Genomic DNA, 21,331 nt, shown 5'->3' with positions numbered 1-21,331 from the left:
CTTCCTGAAAGGTGACGTCAAGCGTCTCTGGGCTATCTGTCAGTTTGCTCTTGTTTTTACTCATGTTTAAATTAGTATTAGACCATTTTTGAAAATCAATCTGGATTCGTGAGAAACAGAAACATATTATATATATATATATATATATATATATATATATATATAGCTATTATTTTTATTCATTTTTTTCCTCTAAATCCAAAGGATTTGATTTGGATTTGGGGCTCATGGGCCAAAATGACCAATATTCATATTTCATGTTAATCATTTACAGTTTTTCTAAACTGCTTAAACACATTTCTTGAAATTATGCCTCCTTTTCTCAAAAACACAAATCCATTCTCACCCAATTCCCCAAACTTCCTATTTTCAGGTCAAAATGAAGCTCTCCACTCAAAACCATTCAATCTTGCTGAAAAACCAAACTTTGCCCTCAGACATGACACACAAGCCCCAAAAAACACACACACTTCAACATAGTCTTACACACTGATGAGATCAATTCAAAACAATACTACAAAAAGTTATGTTTCTTGGTTCTCACATGATGAACACAACAAAAGACACAACATGTGTATACATTTGAACATTTTATTAATCATTAATGTACTGTACAGTACAATACACCAAACAACAGCAACAAAAATTATTCTGCCCCACCCCAGCATCCTGTCTTTGGTCTGGGACAGGCCAGAGAATCTCATCAACATCACAGGCTATTGGCCCTAGCTATGGCAGCGGGGTAAAATCCTCTTGCTTGCCTGATCCACCCCGGCACGCATCAACTGAAACTCGTTGCCCAGCCTCCCTCATAGTCATACTATGGACAAGGAGTGACAAGAATTTTATCCGAAGCTGCTTGTCTCCTTGCCTTTCCCCTTCCTCATACTCCTCGTCTTCCCCCTCATTCTCTTCCTTCACATCTTCCTTCTCCTCCTCTCTGGTATCCTCAACCCCTTCTATCACGTCTCTCTGGATCCATTGTTCCAAAACTGAATGAACTGACTTTTCTATCTATTGAGGGTTCTGATTGGTGTGTGATAAATTTTGACTCTTAGTGTTTCCAGCTGGGTATTTGTGTGCTAACTGAGCTGAAGCCAGTCTATTCAATGAGAAATTAAGAGATTTGTGTCTAGAGTTTTGCAGTGACAGTTCAACAAATCTTAAAAGTGAAATATCTTCACAGTCCTCTATGATGTCTTTACATATATCATTATGAGTGGTGTTTTTTCTCTGCAGATAATGAGGTTGTGGGATGTTGTGGGAGTTTAGAGTTAGAGTGTGTCTCTTACAATTATGTAAAAACAATTTTTGAAGGAAAAAGTGATATAAGTCATGGGATAGCTTTAATGTTTTTTTTTGTTGTTGTTTTTTTGTTTTTTGTTTTTTGGGACTGATTATGTTTATGCATTAAGAAATCATTAAAAAAAAAATTAAACAATATGGATCATAAATTAAATTGTCTCTATGACTTTGTGGAGAAGAGAAAATGAGTATCTTTAACTGAACAGAGCTGATCACACTTACATGTTCTCTTTAACTAAGAAGAGGAAAAGACATGATTGGTAGGAAACCAATTTTTAAAGATAATATTTATAGACATTTTAAGAAATAAATCATTTACCTGTTGAGTGTAATAGAATGGCTGAGCTCCAGAAAATCAGTAATGAGGTGGCTTTGACAGTTACAGATTTGAAAAACAAAAAGGCGGGAATAAAGGACCCTAAACTCTAAAACAAAGAACCATTTCAGCATATAAAGGGTTCTTAAGGACGATATTGTTCTAAAAAGAACTGTTATATAAAGAACCTTTAAAGAACCGTCTTTTTTAGAGAGTAGAATCTACTCATAATTGAGGCAACAATTTGCACTCAATTTGTTTGGGTAGATTTTATCCCATGCGTTGAGTAAGCACTACTTAAATTTAACAGCTGACACACTAAAAGAAACCTGTCATTTATCAAACCTGTCATTTATCAATACATTAGAATTACTTATAAAAAATAAGTAAAATGAAACCTTGATTGTTGTTGTATATTTAAAATAGCTTCAGTAGCATAGCAAATGCCTGCAAACAAGCAAGTTACTCAAGGCTGTACGCAGCCTAATCTTTCTAAACTTGCATATTCTGTATGCTTAAGGCCTCCTGAGACCCGGAAAAAAAAAGTTTTTTGAATTTAGTATTTTTTTCACGTCATTATATTGTTTGAGCATAAGAAACAAATTAAGAAATAAAAATTTTGAAAAATTATATTTTATTTATGTTATGCTATGTCCTCTGTAGTGGACACCAGGACTAAGTTGTTTAAAAAATAACATGACATGAAATGACATGTATAGGCAAAAACAACGTGATTTTTTTTTTTTTTTTTTTTATCACCAATCAATTTATAGGCTTCAGGATTGTTTTTAACCAAACTTTGTATAAAGATGATTCTCAACTATGTTATGAAAGACATAATGGAATTAATTGGTATACCATTTTACTTTATGCAATATGTGGGTAAAATAGTCATACATGGATTTTCCCATTCAATACAATGTATCTATACACTGTATCTAATTTGCATATTTATGTGTTTTTGGAGCAACATGCAATGAAAAAAGAAGTGTAATAATGGGAGTAATAATTGGCAACAATTTCATAATAATATCTAATAATTAATAGGAATATTGATATATAAATTCTTTCCCTATTCACTCACCTAAAATGCCTGATAAACATGTTTTAAGTCCTGGTGTCCTCTACAGAGGTCATGTATGAAATCATGTATGTCCTGTTTCGTAACAGAAAGTGATATTTTGATTTGAAACCCCACAACATTTTCCTGAGATGTTCATTTATAACAAACAATTTGAAAATTAATCTGATTTAAATTATAATTACAAAATATTATCATATTTCCAAAGAGTGCTAATTTTCATTTTCAGTCATATTTAAAGATCAAGAAGTTGTTGTCATGGTGAAACCTCTAAAAATTTGGTATCTCTACAAAGCCCTGAATGTGTTCTTTACAGGACATCCAGACTTAAAACTGTGACATGTATGATGTCAGAGAAAATCACTAAATATAATGTCCACTACAGAGGACAAAAGTCTATTCCTGGGCCAGGAGGATATAATATTTAATGGACCTGAACTAACATGAACAAACATTGAACTGTTGTATTTTTATTAACTAACATTAACAAAGAATAATAACTACTGTAACAAATGTAGATTATTGCTCATTGTTAGTTAATGGATTAACTAACATTACCTAATAGGGCCTCACTGTAAAGTGTTAGCTATTGTTCTCTATAATTCTTTTGCATTTTAATCTGTTTGAAGCATTTATTTACTTTATACATTTTTGTGTATTGTTTTATTGTATTTAAATGTTCTTTTTGTTATATGAAAAAGTTATTAAACCTGTTAGGAGGACAACACTTTTTGGTAACTTAATTTAATACCATGACAATATACAATATACTGTGATAAAAGCTTCAGCAATTATCATTATATGAAAATTTTATACTGTCACAGGCCTGTCACAGACTCAATCCCATCCACAGAACCTGTCAGCTTGATCACAGTCACCTGAATTCTAATCACCTGCACCCGTACCCGCTCATTAGGACTCATATACAGCCACTTTACACAGCACCTTTGTCTGGTCTCATTGATCCTTATAGAAGGACTTACCCGACTACCTACCTTGGATACTTAACCATCTTCAGTCAGTCTTCAATTACAGTCATCTCCTTGTCTGCACAACACGCCAGTCAGCACCTGTAACAAACACAGAACTGTTTATACTCAAACTTACTCCGACCACCCATCGGCACTTCTTCGTTATCTGCCTCTGCCAGTCCCATGGCCTGAACAGTAACCTACTCCGGCGAGGTGGATGAGTGCAGCAGGTTCCTTCTTCAGTGCTCCCTCTTTTTTTGAGATGCAACCACAGTTGTACCCGACAGATCAAGCGAAGATAGCACATGTCATCTCTTTGTTATCCGGCAGAGTGTTACAATGGGCTAATTCCATCTGGGAAGCTAGTGGACCTGTGATGAATTCCTTGGCAGCATTTACCAACCACTCTAAGGAAGTGATTGGCCAGAAGGCTAGCATGCTATCTGTGCATGATCAATTCTTCAGTTTACATCAAGGTAAACTTTGTTGCCGATTATGCACTAAAATTTCATACATTGGCAGCTACGAGGCAGGTTGGAATGAAACTGCACTTATCACGGCTTGCCGTCCAAAGACAATTCCAGCATTCTTCAACAAATGGCCATTTATGATGAAGTCATTGGCTAGGAAAGCTTTATTCAATGCTTTAATCAATTCCATCTTGGGAGAACATCAACGCCATCTTGGGAGAACTGTTTATGCTCAAGCTAATTGCCATCCATTTGCATTGAAATCATTACTCCCCTGTTTACTGCTTCTCTGAACTACTCGTGAATAAAGACTTAGAGTCTTAAAGATAATACCTTAAAGTTAGTACCTCTGAGTGTCAAAGTTGAGGTGTTAGTATGTTTCATCATGACAAACAAATGTTATCATTAAACACAGTGCCACAGGCAGCTAGGGGAAAGTGACTTAAAAGTAATCTGTATAACTGAAGAACTGTTACTAGGAAAGAACTGGTTTAACAATGTTTGTTGAGCTGCAGAAGTGCAACACCAGTAAATGTGTGGGCCTTAAGGCTGGAAAACAATAGACAATTTTTGAAATCTGAACAGATTTCAAAACACTACGCATCATACACTTGTCGACTCTGTAAATGGTTACAGAGAAAAACTAGTCACTTTATATGACTGAGGATCATTACACTACCAGACTTTAAAGAAGTTCTGAACATGAAAAACTCTAATAAACCCATAATAAATCAAATTCCAGATGGAATCATAGTCTGAAGCTAAAAAAAAATCTTTTGCCCATTATACACTACGCAATTTTCAGTGAAATCTGTCAATTCCGACTGCCCAAAATCTGCAGACTGGCCCTGATTTTCTGCAACCAGTCTTGGCTCCTCCAGATTGTAATTTTTCAATCATGACTTTCATTTGCAAGTCATTTTCTGTATCACTGCAAGTTATTTTCATTTTTGGGTGAACTAACCCTTTAACTGCGTGAAGATGAATGTGCTCCCTAAATTCTTATATCTTTTTCAATGTATCCCTATTTTTATCCCAAAGTCCTTTTTTGTTATACTACTAGATAGTTCTATTTCTCTATTCATATGGAATGGCAAGACTCCAAAGATTCAAAAAAGTATCTTGCAGAAACCAAGGCATTTTGGTGGTCTTGCCCTTCCTAATTTTCTGTTTTATTATTGGGCTGCGAACATGCAGTCCATGCTACACTGGATTAATTCAAACAATTTGGACAGCCCCCCAGTATGGTCAAACATTGAGAATGCTTCTTGCAAATCCTCCATATTGAACGCTCTTTTATGTTTTCCAATCACATTCTCTCCTCTGAAGTACTCGGATAACATAATAGAGAAAATTGATTCAATGCAAGGTGGTTCATAGAGTTCACTGGTGAAAATGTAAGCTTGCACAGATTGATCCAACCTTTCATCCAGAGTGTGACAGGTGTCACTTAGGTCCAGCCACATTAACTCATATGTTTTGGACCTGTCCAGCTCTTTCTTTGCTCTGGGGGTGTCAGTATTTAATTTTCTCTCAGCCATTACATCTGCAGACATACCACCATCACCTATCATTGGCTTCTTTGGGGTGTTGCCCGCTGGTTATCCACAGCCCAATCACATTTTTAATTTTGTTGCTTTTCTCACATTGCTTGCTAGACGTGTAGTCTTATTAAACTGGAAGAGCCCTCAACCATCATTTTAACATGCTGGATGAATCGTCCTTTCGTGTCATTTTTTGTTTGTAAAATGGTTAAAATTTAAGAAATAAATCATAAAAAAAAGAATACCCAGGGATATGTTTGGCTTTAATGAAAGAATTATAAGTAACTCATTGCCAAGTTAAATGTCTAAGAACTGGCTTTATAGCCTGACAATGTGATCTTCCTTTGTTTATAATAGCAACGACTGCTTCATTTTCACAGTACATAATTATACGTTTATGCAACCAAGCCGAGCCCCATAGGACGCTGGCTACAGCAATAGGGTAAATTTCGTGTAGGGCAGATGAGGCTGATTCTTGGGCTAAGGAAGACAATTCAGCGGGCCATTTATCCACAAACCACTGCCCTTAAAAAAATCCCCCAAAACCAATAGAGGGGGCGGCAGCAGTAAAAAGCTAGAGATCGTCAGATGATTCTGGAACATCATTGTTGAATGCCATTCCAATTGTCTAAAAGAAGCGCCCAAAGCTTAAAGCCAAGCACCCATCGTTTAGGTAGATTGTATCACTTAAATTTTAAACAGGGTGAGTCAAAGACAGCAAACAAAAACTAAAAAAATTGACCTTGGGGAATTATTCTCATCACAAAATTAAGATGGCCAAGAAGGGACAGCATGTCGTGTTTGGATACAATTTGCCTAATTTGCAAAAAAAACTTGTTTAAGCATGTCGAGCACCATGCTATGTGAAGAGGGAAAGTTAATTAGTAGAAAAATCATTGGGCAGGTGTAGCACGGAGAGAAGCTTACTTATTGTAACGAGGCGGGACTCAAGTTAGGATCTATATGCAAGCTTTATTAAAACTGAGTTCGTAGTCAACAGGTTTTGGTAGAACAACAGCAAACAGGTATGGCAGAGAGCAGGCAGAATCATAGTCGAGGTACAGGCAATGGGTCAGGGCTGGCAGATAACAATCGTAAATCCAAAACAGAGCAAATAGTCCAAAGGGCAGGCAGCAGAGAATCGTACACAGGGAACAGACAGGAACAGTAACAGGCAGACAGACACAATGATAAACACTCAGAATTGCAACAGAGTATACAATACCTCACAATGTGTGTGAGGATGTGACTAGCTTAAATAGTCCAGATAATGTGCTGCAGCTGAGTGTGGTGATTACGGATTGATGAAGTGAGTGCAGGTGATGACCAGGGAGGATTATGGGAAATGAAGTCTGGGAATGACTGGAACTTTGACACTTACATTCAATAGAATCCAACACAAAGCCTCTGAAAGGAAATTTAAGATATGCTGACTGCTCCTACAGCTTTAGGTGAGTCTCACCGCAAAATAGAATTTAGATTCCTATTTGTCACCAAACAGAGGCCAATCAGAGGGGTGAATAGGCATGAATGTAAATGCATCAGTAATGTCAGCTTTAGCTAACAACTGAACTGTCCATATCCTGCCAGTTTGATTAACTTTAATAGCATCATCGACTGAAGCATAGTACAAAGAGAAAGGTTCTAAAGGGGATACATTCATTAAAGCTAGCAAAACTATAGGGAGAAGACATGTCAAATATCAGATGAATATTTTTTTCCTGAATATTTGCATGTGGCTATGCAGATAGAATTGGCTCGAAGCCGTGAGAATGGGGGTGGATGGGTGGACGTTCAGAATTTTTCTGAGGAGGCGCTTTTCCTCGTGTTGCAGGTCCGAAGTGCCTTGGGCAGACAGATTTTGGGTGCGGGTCCTCTGCTAGTATGAGTTTTAGGGCAGAAAGATGACCGTGGGAACTGCACACCACACAGGTCTGAGCACCAAAATGCCTGACCAAAATTTCAGTATCTATGATAAATTAATCCAATCTAGTGTTGGACAACGTAATGAATGAAGCAGAATTTGCTGAAAAAGATCTGTGATATTCATAGAATAAAGTATCCACATATCTTTGACTGAAATCTGCCATAATTGCCAAATAAAGATTTAATTCTTCCCTGCAATCAGGAAATGCCTGATATATAATGTCTCTATAGATTCCGAAAGCTATTACAAATTCACTGAACGAAAGGTTGCGTTGCAGTCTGGGATCTGAAGTTTTCAAAAAGATTGCCACATGACCACAGTCAACCATTTGCTGATTGTTAGCTGGCGATGGATGCAGCAAAGCAGCTAGATTAACATCCTTACCTTGGATAATATCTGATCTCATTTTTGGTGAGACAGTAGCAGCAGCAGGATGAACAAAACGCCTATCAAAAACTTGCGCTGGAATAGCTGTGGTAAGGTTATAATGAGGTGTAGATAGTTGAGCAGAGACATCTTGAAATGAAGATTGCATTGTGAGTGGAGCCAATGCCGATGTGGTGGTAGACAGAGAAAGAGCCGTTGATGGATTAGCAAATCCAGGGTAAGAAGAAATAGCTGATGAGTTGCCAGAAAATGTGAAGGGCATGGATAATCCAGGTGCCTTAGAAAAAGCAGACTCAAAAACTCCCAGCCTGGTTTCGAAGTTTTAACTGTTTCAGATAGTCCTTGTTAGGCTCTGATTAGATCAGCATTAGGACATTCTGCTTCGAAGCAAGGGAAAGGTGGTGGAGTAGGCACAGAAATCTTAGATATTTTAGCTTGTCGAGGTGAAGATGACTTAGCAATCTGTTTCCCACTGGTTTGTTTGGGTTGAACTGATGGTGTTGGGATGGAAGAAGTGCCATCCGTAGTTGAATCAGAGGGTCAGAAGAAGGAGATCTTTGCATGGCATTTCACAGTTAAAGGGTATGCTGACAGCCCCTAGTACAGCGATGATTTTCTCTGAAGGCCACTGGGCCCAAGGGGAGTCCTGAGTTTACAGGAGCTTCGACGCATGGCCGGAGAAGTAGGCAGGACCTTCTCTTTGTCAAAATCAGAAATATCAAAATCTACCACTGTTTTTTGTGCAACACTGTGAGTCAGTGAGCGAGTTGCAAGTAGAGAGCAGAACTTCGGACATGTCACCTATGAGCAGCAAATTAGAGAGTAAGATGAGACTTGTAAAGTGTTGAACGTATTTGGCTTGATGTAATTAATGAATGTCGTGGCATTAGTCTTTGAGCCTACGCTGAAGCTTTAATTTCTCCTCTCCCATTGCTTTATGTATATAAAAAGATGAAGACTAAAGGATCAGTATCATAATAATAAGCTTTAAAAAGACTATCAGTCTGTTGGCTTTGACAAGACAACCAATTGTTTAAGGGTATGTTGGTTAAATTAGATCAAGAATAAACTAATCCAAGTCAGCAGACAATCCTGGTAAGAGGAAAACCCTTAGAGAATGCCTTTCACCCCCTCCTTTCCCATTCACACTTTTCTCATTATTATTAATACAGATTTTCTGATGTAAATAAATGCATGTTAATATAAACCCAGTCCATTAAAGGCTCTTGATTATCACTTTTGAGCCATGGTTTGTAGACATACATATTGTCAAAATAACTGGATCCATGTAGGATATTGACACAAAAAAAATGTTAGAGAAAAAAGTAATATGTGCACATCCCAGCTCAACTTGATCATCAGAGTGACTATTAGGTAAACAAACAAAAAAAATGTTACAAGAATAAATGTTAACCTAAAAAAATTGCTTCATGTGATAGCCCATCTAAAATAATTGATTTTATTCAAATAAAAATGTTATTTAACATTACTGAATCAACCTAAATATATTAGGTTACACCAATAAAGCTACATTTAAGGATAACATAACTCTTTAATGTTACAACAGGCTACCACTTTTTACAGTATTGTAGATACATTCTGTGTGTGACAATTTAATTTACTTTAATGTTACACTTCAAATAAAGGTAGCTCCCTTTATTTTATACTGTCTAATATGTTGTGCAAAGAAAAAAATACAGTACGACTTTCATAAGTGATAAATTCATGATTTATCATTAAATTATAGAGATATTATATTAAGGTTTGATCCTGAAAGAATTAAATTATGAATAAATAAATAGGCCATATTTGTAGTTTTCCCTATTGATCATTGTTAACATCTGTTCCTCGTGTCTTGTAGGGGTTATGCTAAAATAAAAGAAGCCATACAACAGTTAAGTGCTCCATAATGTGTCCAAAAACAATTACAGCTACTTTGTATTGACGCATGTTAAAGGGGCGTGTACTTATTGAAATTTCTGCAATATCCCAAATCGCGTACGCGCATTCACCGGCAGCTCTGAACATCACCAAGCGTGTGCGCGCAGAGAAGAAATAGCCTAACGGGATAACAGAGACGCGGTGGTTTTGGCAAAACCGCGAAACGAAGTGCTCTTCTGAATGAAATTCAGATTTTTTTTCAGGTTATTATTACGATGATGTGCGACGCCTCACGCTGATGTTCCAGCTTTCGCTAAATCTGCTCTCGCTCGTCTGCGGAAGATCCATCATTGAGATCTTGACAGCATTACAGCCGATGAGAGGTGCACCGGATATGCTATTTATACCCAGACACATTGAGCAGCAATAATGCGTATTGTCGAATTTGTCATAGACATTTATTTTGCAATGTAATCTCAGTCGTCTCGCCTGCATTCTTGCACGGAGAGCGGAGGTGGAAAGGAACAGAAGGGTGTTTTTTTTTTTTTCATTCACCGAATGCATTATCATAACAACGCTCCCATCAATTATTTAATTGTTTCATGATCAATTCCGATGTGACAAAAGGACTGGTAAATCGAATCGAGGAAAGACACCGCTTACATCTTGTCTACTTCAAATCAGACAAATCTTTATTTATCTCCAGTCACTGGACTCGCGGCAGAAGCGCATTTCTGAGGGTACCGGTGGGGTAGATAGGGGGAGATAGAGACGCCGGAAATAGCAGAAACAAATCACAGGAGAGTAGACGGTTGGGAGCAAGCGAGAAAAAAAAATGCTACCTTCGCAAGAAGCCTCAAAGATTTACCATGACAACTATATGCGTAACTCTCGAGCCATCGGTGTCCTGTGGGCCATCTTCACCATCTGCTTCGCCACCATCAACGTGGTAGTCTTCATCCAGCCTTACTGGATAGGGGACAGCGTGAGTACACCACATGCCGGTTACTTCGGGTTGTTCCATTACTGTGTGGGCGACGGTAACTCGAACCGGGAGCTGATTTGCCAGGGAACATTTTCCGACTTCAGTTCCATCCCGTCCGGCGCGTTTAAGGCGGCCTCTTTCTTCGTGCTGCTGTCCATGGTGCTCATTTTGAGCTGCATCGGCTGTATGGCGCTCTTCTTCTTCTGCAACACCGCCACCGTCTACAAAACCTGCGCTTGGATGCAGCTGCTTTGTGGTGAGTATTTATTATTATTATTCTGAAGGTTTTTGTAGGAAATAGATAAATCTAGAATACGGCATCATTTAGGCTACCTTATTTTCCACAAAACCAGTGTAAACGGTTGATGTAAGAACTGATGCTTGTTTATTTGAATTGAGCTCATTGTGGGTGCGTGTGTTTTCAGAGGGTTCAGTAAAGCTGTTTGTCACTGATCATGCCTTCATGTTGCCTTGCTTGCTCTGAGATAGCGCAATGGGAAATGTTATTATATTTGCCGTATTCATTAAAAAAATAACACGTGTGTGTGCGTGCGTGCGTGCGTGCGTGTGTGTGTGTGTGTGTGTGTATGATATTTAATATTACAAAATGTAATGTTGGTTATTTCTCACTTTTCTTCAACAGAACAAAACGGGTATGAATAAAAATCAATAAAGCACTGTGTTCTCAGTGCACTTTATGAGCCTTTTTTGTGTTTGCAATATTTAATGCTGTTAATTTCCACATGACAGTGTTCTGTTTTACTCTAGAAGACAAGATATCTATTACTATTAACTATTTCCTGGAATGAGGTAATTTAACTTTGTGAAAAAATTGCTTGTCTGTGCAAAACTCCACCATGATGATTGCAGGTGGTTGCCAGGTTTTGCTATGTGGTTGCTAAGGTTATGACTGTATCAAAGGAAAAAAATATATAATGTTAGACAGAGGGAGAAAACCTTGGATGGACGCAAAAATACCTGGCAGGCACATATTTTAATTAATGAAAGCCTTAATGATAACAGCATACTACAATTAACACGTCAATAAAGTGCTGCATTTGAAGTTAACAACAAGGTTTTTGTGTGGCTGTATGGCTGATTGTGAACAGTGAAGTTGATAAGTTGATGCCTTCTTAATGGTGCTGGCTTATTTTAACTGTAATGAACTTTGGAAGGAATTGCTATGTGTTTCTTTCCATCCTCTTTTTTCTCCTCCTCCATGTTTTTCTTTTTAGAAATCATAGTAAATGCTGATTTGCATGGTGGATTTGACAGCTACAGTAATTTGTTATAACAAATACAGCTGTGCAGCACACAACCATTTGCATATTGAAACAAAGTTAAACACACAACACCTAAATCATTTCCATATTCTTACATTTATTCTTACATTTAACCTTTTGACTGGTTTATATATCTGTTATCTACTTCTCTTCATATGTCCAGCCAGCCTACAAGTAAAAGCCTGGTCTGCAGTAGTAACTGCAACTGTTAGTAGCAACTGAATGATCCTCAAGAATCCTGGAACCATATGGACAAATAGAGACAAAGTTCCTTTTTTTGGTTGACATTGGCCCTGTTATGTTTGATTAAAACCAAACACTGTGCATTTCATGAGAAGAACATCACACCAACAGTCAAGCATGGTGGTGGTAGTGTTATGGTTTGGGGATGTTTTGCTACATCTGGAACCGGACACCTTGCCATTATTGAAGGAACTATGAATTGCGCTCTGTATCAAAAAAGTCTCCAGGAGAATGTTAAGCAGCGTGTCATGAACCAAATCAATAGCAAAAGGGTCAAGCAGCAAGACAATGCATACCTCAGAATGGCTTAAAAAATACAATTAAAGTTTTGGAATTGCATAGTCAAAGTCTAGACTTAAACCCCATTGAAATTCTGTAGAAAGACTTGAAACACACAGTTTTGCATATTAGTTTGGAATATCAGCATATTAAAATGATTTCTGAAGGATCATGTGGAAATTGAAGACTGCATTAATGGCTGCTGGAAATTTAGCTTTGCCGCAGGAATGTATTCTGTTAGCTTCTAGCAATTAGTGCTCCTAATAATTCTGACAAATACAACCAACAATATTCCCACGTCCTACTTCCTGTCCACTCTCCACTATGCTTTCTTTAAAGGTAGAAATCATGACAAAATCAACCAAAAATTTGTGCAGCAATACCTCAGACCACAAAAGCACAACACAGTTTTTCTAAATTCAGCATACACCAATAATTTAAATAAATATAATCATCTAAACCAACTAGGTCATTATTCTTGCATACTGGTTTATAATGCACTACAATACACTGAGATGAAAATAGTATTTGCTATTTGCAATAGTGGAAATAGCATCTTAGTGCAAAGAAAATACTGCTGTTTTCACTATAGTGTAAATACCATCTATTGCTATTTTCACTTAGTGCAAATAGCCTTTTCCATAAAATAAAGCTGAAAATCATAACATATACACTAGGGTTTCAGAATCAGCTGTAAGTGGCAATCATCAGGAGGAGGCAAATCATATGGCAAATCATATGATATGAATTATTTGTGAAAACACTTCGGATTATAGAGCCATTTATATGCATGCAAAACATGATATGGTATTGACTGGTGGCCATATTTTTTAAATTGTACACATTCTTTTGGGGTTTAGAGGGGAGGGGGCAGGCAGACCATGATACTGGGTATTCAACTTTAGGTTTCACGAACGTTTTAGACCATATAAAGCATTTTAAAAAAGTATATTCACTTCAATTAATATGTTTTCCCCCACAGTTTAACATTTAGATCCCCCCCACCCCACACCCAAACTGAAGAGAAAAACAGTTGTGTGAAAGTTTCAATGAATATATACAAAGCATGTGAATATTTATGGAGGCAAGGGACGTTTAGACTATTATTGGTTATTTGTTTGTTGCTAAACAATTGGCCGTTACATTTATCATTGCCACAGAATAAAAAATTTAAAAGGTAATTGCGACTTTTTTTTATATCACAATTCTGACGTTTTTCTTGCAATTGCGAGTTTATCTCACTATTCGGACTTTATAACTCACAATTGCAAAAAATAAATTCAGAATTGTGAGATAAAAAGCTGCGATTATCTTTTTTTATTTTTTATTCTGTGAAGGAACCAAGCTTCCATATTTCCATATTTTTCTTGCAATTTCGAGTTTATAACTCGCAATTCTGACTTTATTTTCTCAGAACAGTGAGGTATAAATTTGCACTTAAAAAAGGTAATTGTGGTTTTTTAATCTCACAATTATGACTTTTTTTCTTGCAATTGTGAGTTTATATCACAATTCAGGCTTTAAAACTCACATTTACAAGTTTATATCTCGCAATTCTGACTTTATTTTCACAAATGTAAGTTTTTAACTCGCAATTCAGACTTTTTATATCTCTTAATTGTGAGATATACTGGTGACTTTGGCTCCTACCAAGGATTTTTCCTCAAATATTTAAACATCTTAAGGAGTTTTCTCTTGCCACTGTTGCATTTGGAAGCTGTTTGGTCACTGCGGTAACTTGAACTGTAACTTCATGAATGTAAAATCTTCATGAAACTGATCATGGTGAGTAAGGGCTAAGAGTGGGACTGCAAGAGTCTGATCTAGGATGATGTGAGAAATAGGCCTGACTGTCAAATGGGTAGCCCAGGGCATTTCTGCAGTACATTTTGTCATGTAGCCTTGGTTTTATGGTGTCATATATGCCAGCTGCTTTGCAAAGAACAGTTTTCATCCTCTATAAAGCTCTTAGCTGGTATACTGGGCAACATTTGTTTTCTTTCATTTTCTTTCCTGTCCTGTTTGACCATGTGAGGGTTTTTTTTGTTTGTTTGTTTGTTTGTTTGTTTTGTTTTTGTCTCAAGTAAATGTATTAACTTAAATTAGTTTCCACACACCTGTTTCTGTTCTCTCTGATTATGTTCCCTGTGTATATAAGCCTTGAGTTCTTTCTGTTCAGTGTCCAGTATTGTCAATGTTAATGTGGTTGTGTTTGAATTATTGTTCCTCTTATCTCCTGCGTGTTCTTGGTTTGATTAATAATTAAAGACTTTATTAGTGATATCCCTTCGTCGTGCACTCATTACAGCCATTTCAGGACAGTCATGGGCATATGCCTAATTGTGTGGACATGCCTAATTGTTCACAATTAACAGTTAAAAGCTAGGCGATAGTATAATAAATATATAAAATGTATAACTTTCTAGAAAAACCCTAACAATAATACATATTTCTTCTTCTTTTTTTCTCTTTGTTTTATTTGTTTGTTTTTCCTATTTTTCCACCTGGTTTCTGGTCCTTTGATTAAAATTTTAGATCTTTTCATTTAAGACTTCAATGTGATGCCTACTGTCATGACTGTCTATCGTCTTTGCATAGGAAATAAGTAACAACGCAGTTGCTGTTAAGTTTCTTTATTTCTTTCTATTTTTGTTTAAGATTTTCTTTATTTCTTTCTGTTTTAAGATTTCTTCAGTTTCTTCCGGTGGACTCTCAGGCTGCCATCTCACACAACCATACTGAGCAGCTGGTCCTTGTCCCCCTGTCTTCTGCTGGTGAACTTGAAACCCTTTTTTGCTTTCTGTCTTGAGATAGAGGTGCCATGATTAACATGCTTAACCATTGTTCAATTAAGCAAAGCTTTGAGGTGTATCAGTCATCATTTAATTCTGTCAGTTTCATCCATGTCAGTCTGTTTGCAGATCTTAGAATGGTGACATGATATGACTTTTATGTTCCTTGTAACTTTACACATGAAAAACAAGCATTACAACTTCAAGGTCCTACAAAACAGTAATTATTTGCAATAACCATATTAAAGTCACCATTAAATCAAAACTGACAATTCTTATTTTTTATGGAATATTGCACTAATAATTATAAATGATTTATCTGTGCACATAATTTTGATTTATCCATACACATGGGGGAGGCTGTGTATGCTCAAGTGACTGTTGACTGTTGTTCGTGCTGGATGCGCCATTCTGTACTCTCGTGTTCAAGTTCAAAGCAGCAATCCAAAACAGTGAATCTAAATCACCATACAGGCAAAAGTTCACTTCAAGAATGACCACACTGCTGATGTGATCTCATTGCTAGCACTCCTTGCACATGTTATCTTGTGAGTTATCGCAGGCACATAATCAACATGTTATCTTATCGATAAAGCATATCGGCATAATTTTGTGCTGCTGGCGAGTAACATGGCTTACTATATACTCTTGTGTACTTGTGTACTGTATGTTTTTGTTCTTCCTTGTCATTTGTTTGTTTGTCATCTTCGGGTTATTTTTTGTGAAGCATTATTTTACTTTGCTTCAGCTATGATAAAGAGACATCCACTCTTGCATTGTGTGTTCATGCATTTGGGGGGCGGAGCAATGAAGGGAGGGGTGTGTTTGTTTGGGTTGTTTGTGTTGTTTCTCAGAAATCGCTTACTGCATCTTTATGCTGACTGTTTTTTACAGTTTATTGTATTGATATCATTTTATCATTTGTGTAGTTTTTTTATAGTTTCTCCAACATCCCAAGCATACCTATAGGCCTATTTTTAATGTAAGAGTGAGCATGGCTGCAAAGCTTCTGGTGCTTTCCAGCTATTTTACCTGTACAACAACAGTCAGTTATGCTGCTTGATATTACAAACTGGTATTTGTTATCATATTATTTTAATTTATTATCATAATCTTAAACACACTGGTTTGTAGCACAAGTAGTTTTACTGCACAAATAGTTTTTATTGCACTATGTTATTCTTCTAGTCATTTAGCTATAGCGGCTAATGAATCGGAAGTCTCTTACATCCAAACAAAATAGCTTACTTCCACATTGAAGAATAAGGTGGACAGAATGGTGTATAAAACAAATTAGTCAAAAAATTGTAAATAATAAATCACCTCCATAGAAGATTACAAGTTATCAAGGTCTTGGGGTATTCCATTTAAACCTATCATTTCCACCAGTAATGAAAAAAAATGACTGTGCATTTTTTGTGTGTGTTTTTGCAATTTCCTGTCTTTCATTCAAAATATTCACAAAAATCTAACCTTTAAAGTCAGATAGTTACAAAAAAAATCACAATTATTGGCACTCCTTCCTTTAATACTTTGTGCAACCTCCCTTTGCCAAGATAAAAGCTCTGGATTGTCTCCTATAATGCATAATAAGGTTGATGAACATATGGCAAGAGATCTGAGGCCATTCCTCCATACAGAATCTCTCCAGATCCTTCAGATTCAGAGGTCCATGCTTGTGGACTCTTTTCTTCAGCTCATCCCACAAGTTTTTTTATGGGGTTTGGGTCAGGGGATTGCTACTGTATGTTCATGGCAAAACCTTCATTTTTTGGCTTAGTTTAAGCTTCAGACAGGGTCAGTCAGGTGTTGATTTAATATATGCTGTTACTTGATGGAGTTTATGATATAGTGTATCCTAACAAGTTGTCCAGGTCTTTGGAAGAAAATTATCTCCACAGAATTAAAGATCAACCACCATACTTTACAGTGGGGATGAGGTTCTTTTCCTCATGGCTATGTTTATGCCAAACCCACCTCTGGTGTTTTTCCAAAAAAGCTTAATTTTGGTCTCATCTCTGGTCATAAAACCCAGTCTCACTGAAAGTTACACCTGGCAAACTGTAGGTGTATGAGATTGCTGTTTGATGTCACCAAAGGTTTATAAGCAAGTTATAGTTATATAGATGAGGTCTGATCATAGTTTTGGAGACTTTCTGACCCCAAGACCCAGCTAGCATCTGTAATTCTCAAATTCTCTGTTACCATCTCCAGTTGATTTAAACTTCTTAATTATTGCCTGGATAGTAGAAATGAGTATTCGAACAATTAAACTATAACAATTAAACTCTTATAGCCAATTCATGATTTATTGTGCAGCTCAACAACGTTTTGTCACACATCATTGCTGTATTCTCAGGTCTTTCCCATAGTGATGGGTGCCTATAGGAATTTGGCCTGAGTGGCACTTCATATTTAGAGCCCAGTGAAACAGGAAGTCATGACTTATCACTTAAGTGTTCCTGATCACTAAGGTGAACTTAAAACATACTTCATACTCCTTAGAATAAGTAGGGGTGCTAATAATTTTGGCACACTTATTTTGGAGAAAAACATTTATTTAATTTATTCCAAATGTATATTTTGTGTAAATTAACTTAAATTAAAGGTTAGATTTGGTGAATATTTTGAATGAAAGACTAAGGAAAAATGAAGGGTGTCCGTATTTGTGGAGCCCACTGTACATCCAAGACCACAAGAAGCAGGAAAGTTAGTGATGGAAAAGCAGAAAAATAAATAAATAAATAAACAATTGAAGTGGAATCAGTATAATGGATTAAAATAATTTTAATCTCACCCACATTTCATCTTCTCCTACCAGAAAATGGATTTCTTTTTTATGTTGTGCCTTTCACAGTCAGGCCTCCATTGTAGTGACAAACTGAGTCACTGTGAATTAAAAGTGTAATTAAAAGTTGCAATTGCCGCCTTAATGCTCTTATTATAGTTACCAACATGTTCCCTCTTCCCACCTGAATTACAGGTGGAAACAGAATGTCTCTGTTAATATAGCACACAGGTTCTTAAAGTTGAGCAATTTTCTTGTGCACAGTTCAAAGCAGACATGTTTACTTTTAAATCAAATGCATAAAAATAAGTCACAGGAAACAATGTCCTCGAAAATGTCATATCCTAGATAGCATTAGACCAGGCTGGACATGAAAGTAAAGCAGCTGGTTTAATACAGAGTCAAAATTTTGGCCACACACTGATTCGGTTCTTATTGAACCAGCTGTCCATGGACTACACTCAAATGCTACAAAAATGTCTATGCTTAAAGTATTTACTTTTTCTATCTGAGTTAGAATTGGCTGCAGGTGAAGTCTTAATTGTTAGTGATTTTAATATCCATGTAGATCAGGGCTACTGTCCTGCAGAGTTTAGCTCCAACCAGCTCCAACGCACATGCTTAAAAGTTTTTTGTATACCTAGTGAGACCTTAATTAGCTGGTTCAGGTGTGTTTAATTGGGGTTGGAGCTAAACTTTGCAGGACAGTGGCCCTCCAGGACCGAGTTTGGAGACCTCTGATGTAGATAATGAAAAAGATGCATTGGGATTAGCATTTATAGACAGTCTAAATTCTACTGGACACTATGTGTCAGACCCACTCATTGTCATAATCATACTCTTGACTTAATTTTGTCACATGGAATTGACGCTGATGGCATTGAAATTCTTCAATTGTTAGTTCACCCAAAAATGAAAATTCTGTCATTTATTACTTATTACTTACTCACATGTTGTTGCACATCCGTAAGACCTTTGTTCATCTTTAGAACACAAATTAAGATCTTTTTGATGAAGTCTGAGAGGTTTCTGTCTCTCCATAGAGATCCAACGCAACTACCACTCCAAGGTCTAGAAAGGTAGGAAAAAGATATCATTAAAATACTCCATCTGACTCCAGTGGCTTAAACTCAATTTTATGAAGCGACGTGAGTGCTTTGTTTGTGCAAAAAAAAAAAAAAAACATAATTTACCACTTTATTTATTACCACAAAATAACATTATCCAAACCGTGTTTACGCAACAATGCCAGCTCTCGCATGAACACAAAACGCATGCGTCGTGATGCACTTGTGAACACACACGCATTTGCGTTGTGTTGATGTGCTAATCTGAACACAACACGCATGCGTTGTGAAGCTCTCGTGAACGAGTTGCAGATCAATATTTTTGTAAGTAAAGTGGTAAATTATGTTTTTTTGTGCAACCAAAGCACTCGCATTGCTTCATAAAATTGAGTTTAAGCCACTGGAGTCACATGGAGTACTTTAATGATGTCTTTTTCCTACCTTTCTAGACCTTGGAGTGGTAGTTGCATTGGATCTCAATGGAGAGACAGAAACCTCCCAGATTTCATCAAAAAGATCTTAATTTGTTTTCCGAAGATGAACGAAGGTCTTACGGATGTGGAGCTACATGAGGGTGAGTAACAAATGACAGAATTTTCAGTTTTGGGTGAACTAACCCTTTCAAATTGTCTAGTCTTGTGTATACTCCTTTTATCCAAGCCAAGAAGACCAGCTCCTTGTTACAAATATGGTAGAACTATTATTTCTACCACTAAAGATTGCTTTATATATTATTTTCCTGACTCATTAGAGTATAAATGATTTGCTCTTATCATCTTTCTATTATTTCTCTATCTCTCTATTAGTGTTACTGGACCTTAGTGCAACATCTGATACTATCGACCACAACATTCTTTTAAACAGACTCAGAAAATTATGTTGGCATTAGTGGAATTGCATTGTTCAAATCACACTTATTTGTAGCAGTAAATGAAGAGGTATCGTATCAATCATATCAAAAGTTCAATATGGAGTACCGCAAGTCTCAGTACTACAACCGTTGCTTTTCACCCTGTGCATGTTACCCTTGGGAGATATCATTAGAATACATAGAGTTCATTTTCACCATGAGATGGCCTCACGGCTCACAGCAATCATGTATAGAGTTTGCTGAAGTCTTTTAGAAGCCATTTATATAGCAAATCCCGGCTGCTTGACTGTTTATGGCATCACATAATGTAAACTAGGACTGTACTAAGACTGCAAGAATGTCTCTCTCCTCATTTTGGACTGTAGAGTATGAAACTAAAACAAAGCTAAAATGCACTGGTTTCAGCACCAGTTTTGTTCTATGGCTGAATTCTAAAAACCTTGTTATGGAGATAAATGCCAACCTTTCTGGCCTGGGGGCTGTGCTTTTGCAGGAATATCTGAGTAAGGAGATCTTTCTAGTAGGCTTAGACCATCTGAAAGAAAAATTCTTATGCTTAAATAACGAGTCTCAGAAACCTCCAGGAAGTATCTGTTAGCTGCCTATGTGATGTTTACTGATAGTAATCCATTGAGATACCTGAACACAGCAAAACTTATTACAGTAGAGTGTGGATTTTTCTGCAGTGGAAATGAAAATTCAGATACTCTGTCTCGCCAGTAAATGGAGTCTGGACAATCTGAGGTTCCGTGGGAGAGGGTAGAGGGAAGAGAATGTCTACCTGTGTTCAGTCTGATGTTGCCACTCCTCCTGGTAGTTGAGTGCAGACCATGCAGGAGAAAGAAACTGTTGTTGGACCTTCTTGTACCTTCATATCTTGTTTACAGATATCCTTGAAACATAGATGAGGGTGTCCTTGGGCTCTCTTCCCAATGACCAGCTCTCCATAGAGAAAATCTTTTGGGATCCACCCATGTTTCAGTCCATAGAAAAGGCCATGCAGGCAAAGTCAGCTCTGCCTACGGAGCATGAACAAGTTTGGAATGTTACCACTGTCCAAGACCTCTTTGTTTGTTACTTGGATGGTCCACTTGCTGCCAAGAATGTGTCACAAATATTGCATGTGAAAAACGTTTAAACT

At 37.0% G+C, this 21,331-nt stretch overlaps 1 protein-coding gene across 4 annotated transcripts in view; it reads left to right on the top strand.

Annotated features, from left to right (window-relative positions):
* The first annotated feature begins 9,997 nt into the window (after positions 1 to 9,997).
* The window catches only part of lhfpl4a (LHFPL tetraspan subfamily member 4a), a 50,893-nt gene continuing 39,559 nt past the window's right edge, over positions 9,998 to 21,331 (top strand). For 2 of the 4 annotated variants that reach the window (XM_048206944.1, XM_048206943.1), the window contains exon 1: positions 9,999 to 11,123. In XM_048206944.1, coding sequence (XP_048062901.1) covers positions 10,718 to 11,123 — 406 coding nt within the window. In that variant the 5' untranslated portion in view covers positions 9,999 to 10,717. Of the gene's footprint in view, positions 11,124 to 21,331 lie in introns of all 4 variants that reach the window. The other 2 variants (XM_048206942.1, XM_048206945.1) reach the window with 2 other exon arrangements.

The sequence above is a fragment of the Megalobrama amblycephala genome, linkage group LG11 (assembly GCF_018812025.1).
Source record: "Megalobrama amblycephala isolate DHTTF-2021 linkage group LG11, ASM1881202v1, whole genome shotgun sequence".
Classification (NCBI taxonomy): domain Eukaryota; kingdom Metazoa; phylum Chordata; class Actinopteri; order Cypriniformes; family Xenocyprididae; genus Megalobrama; species Megalobrama amblycephala.
Note: the sequence above shows the minus strand (reverse complement) of the source record. Positions and strands in the feature narration are given on the sequence as shown.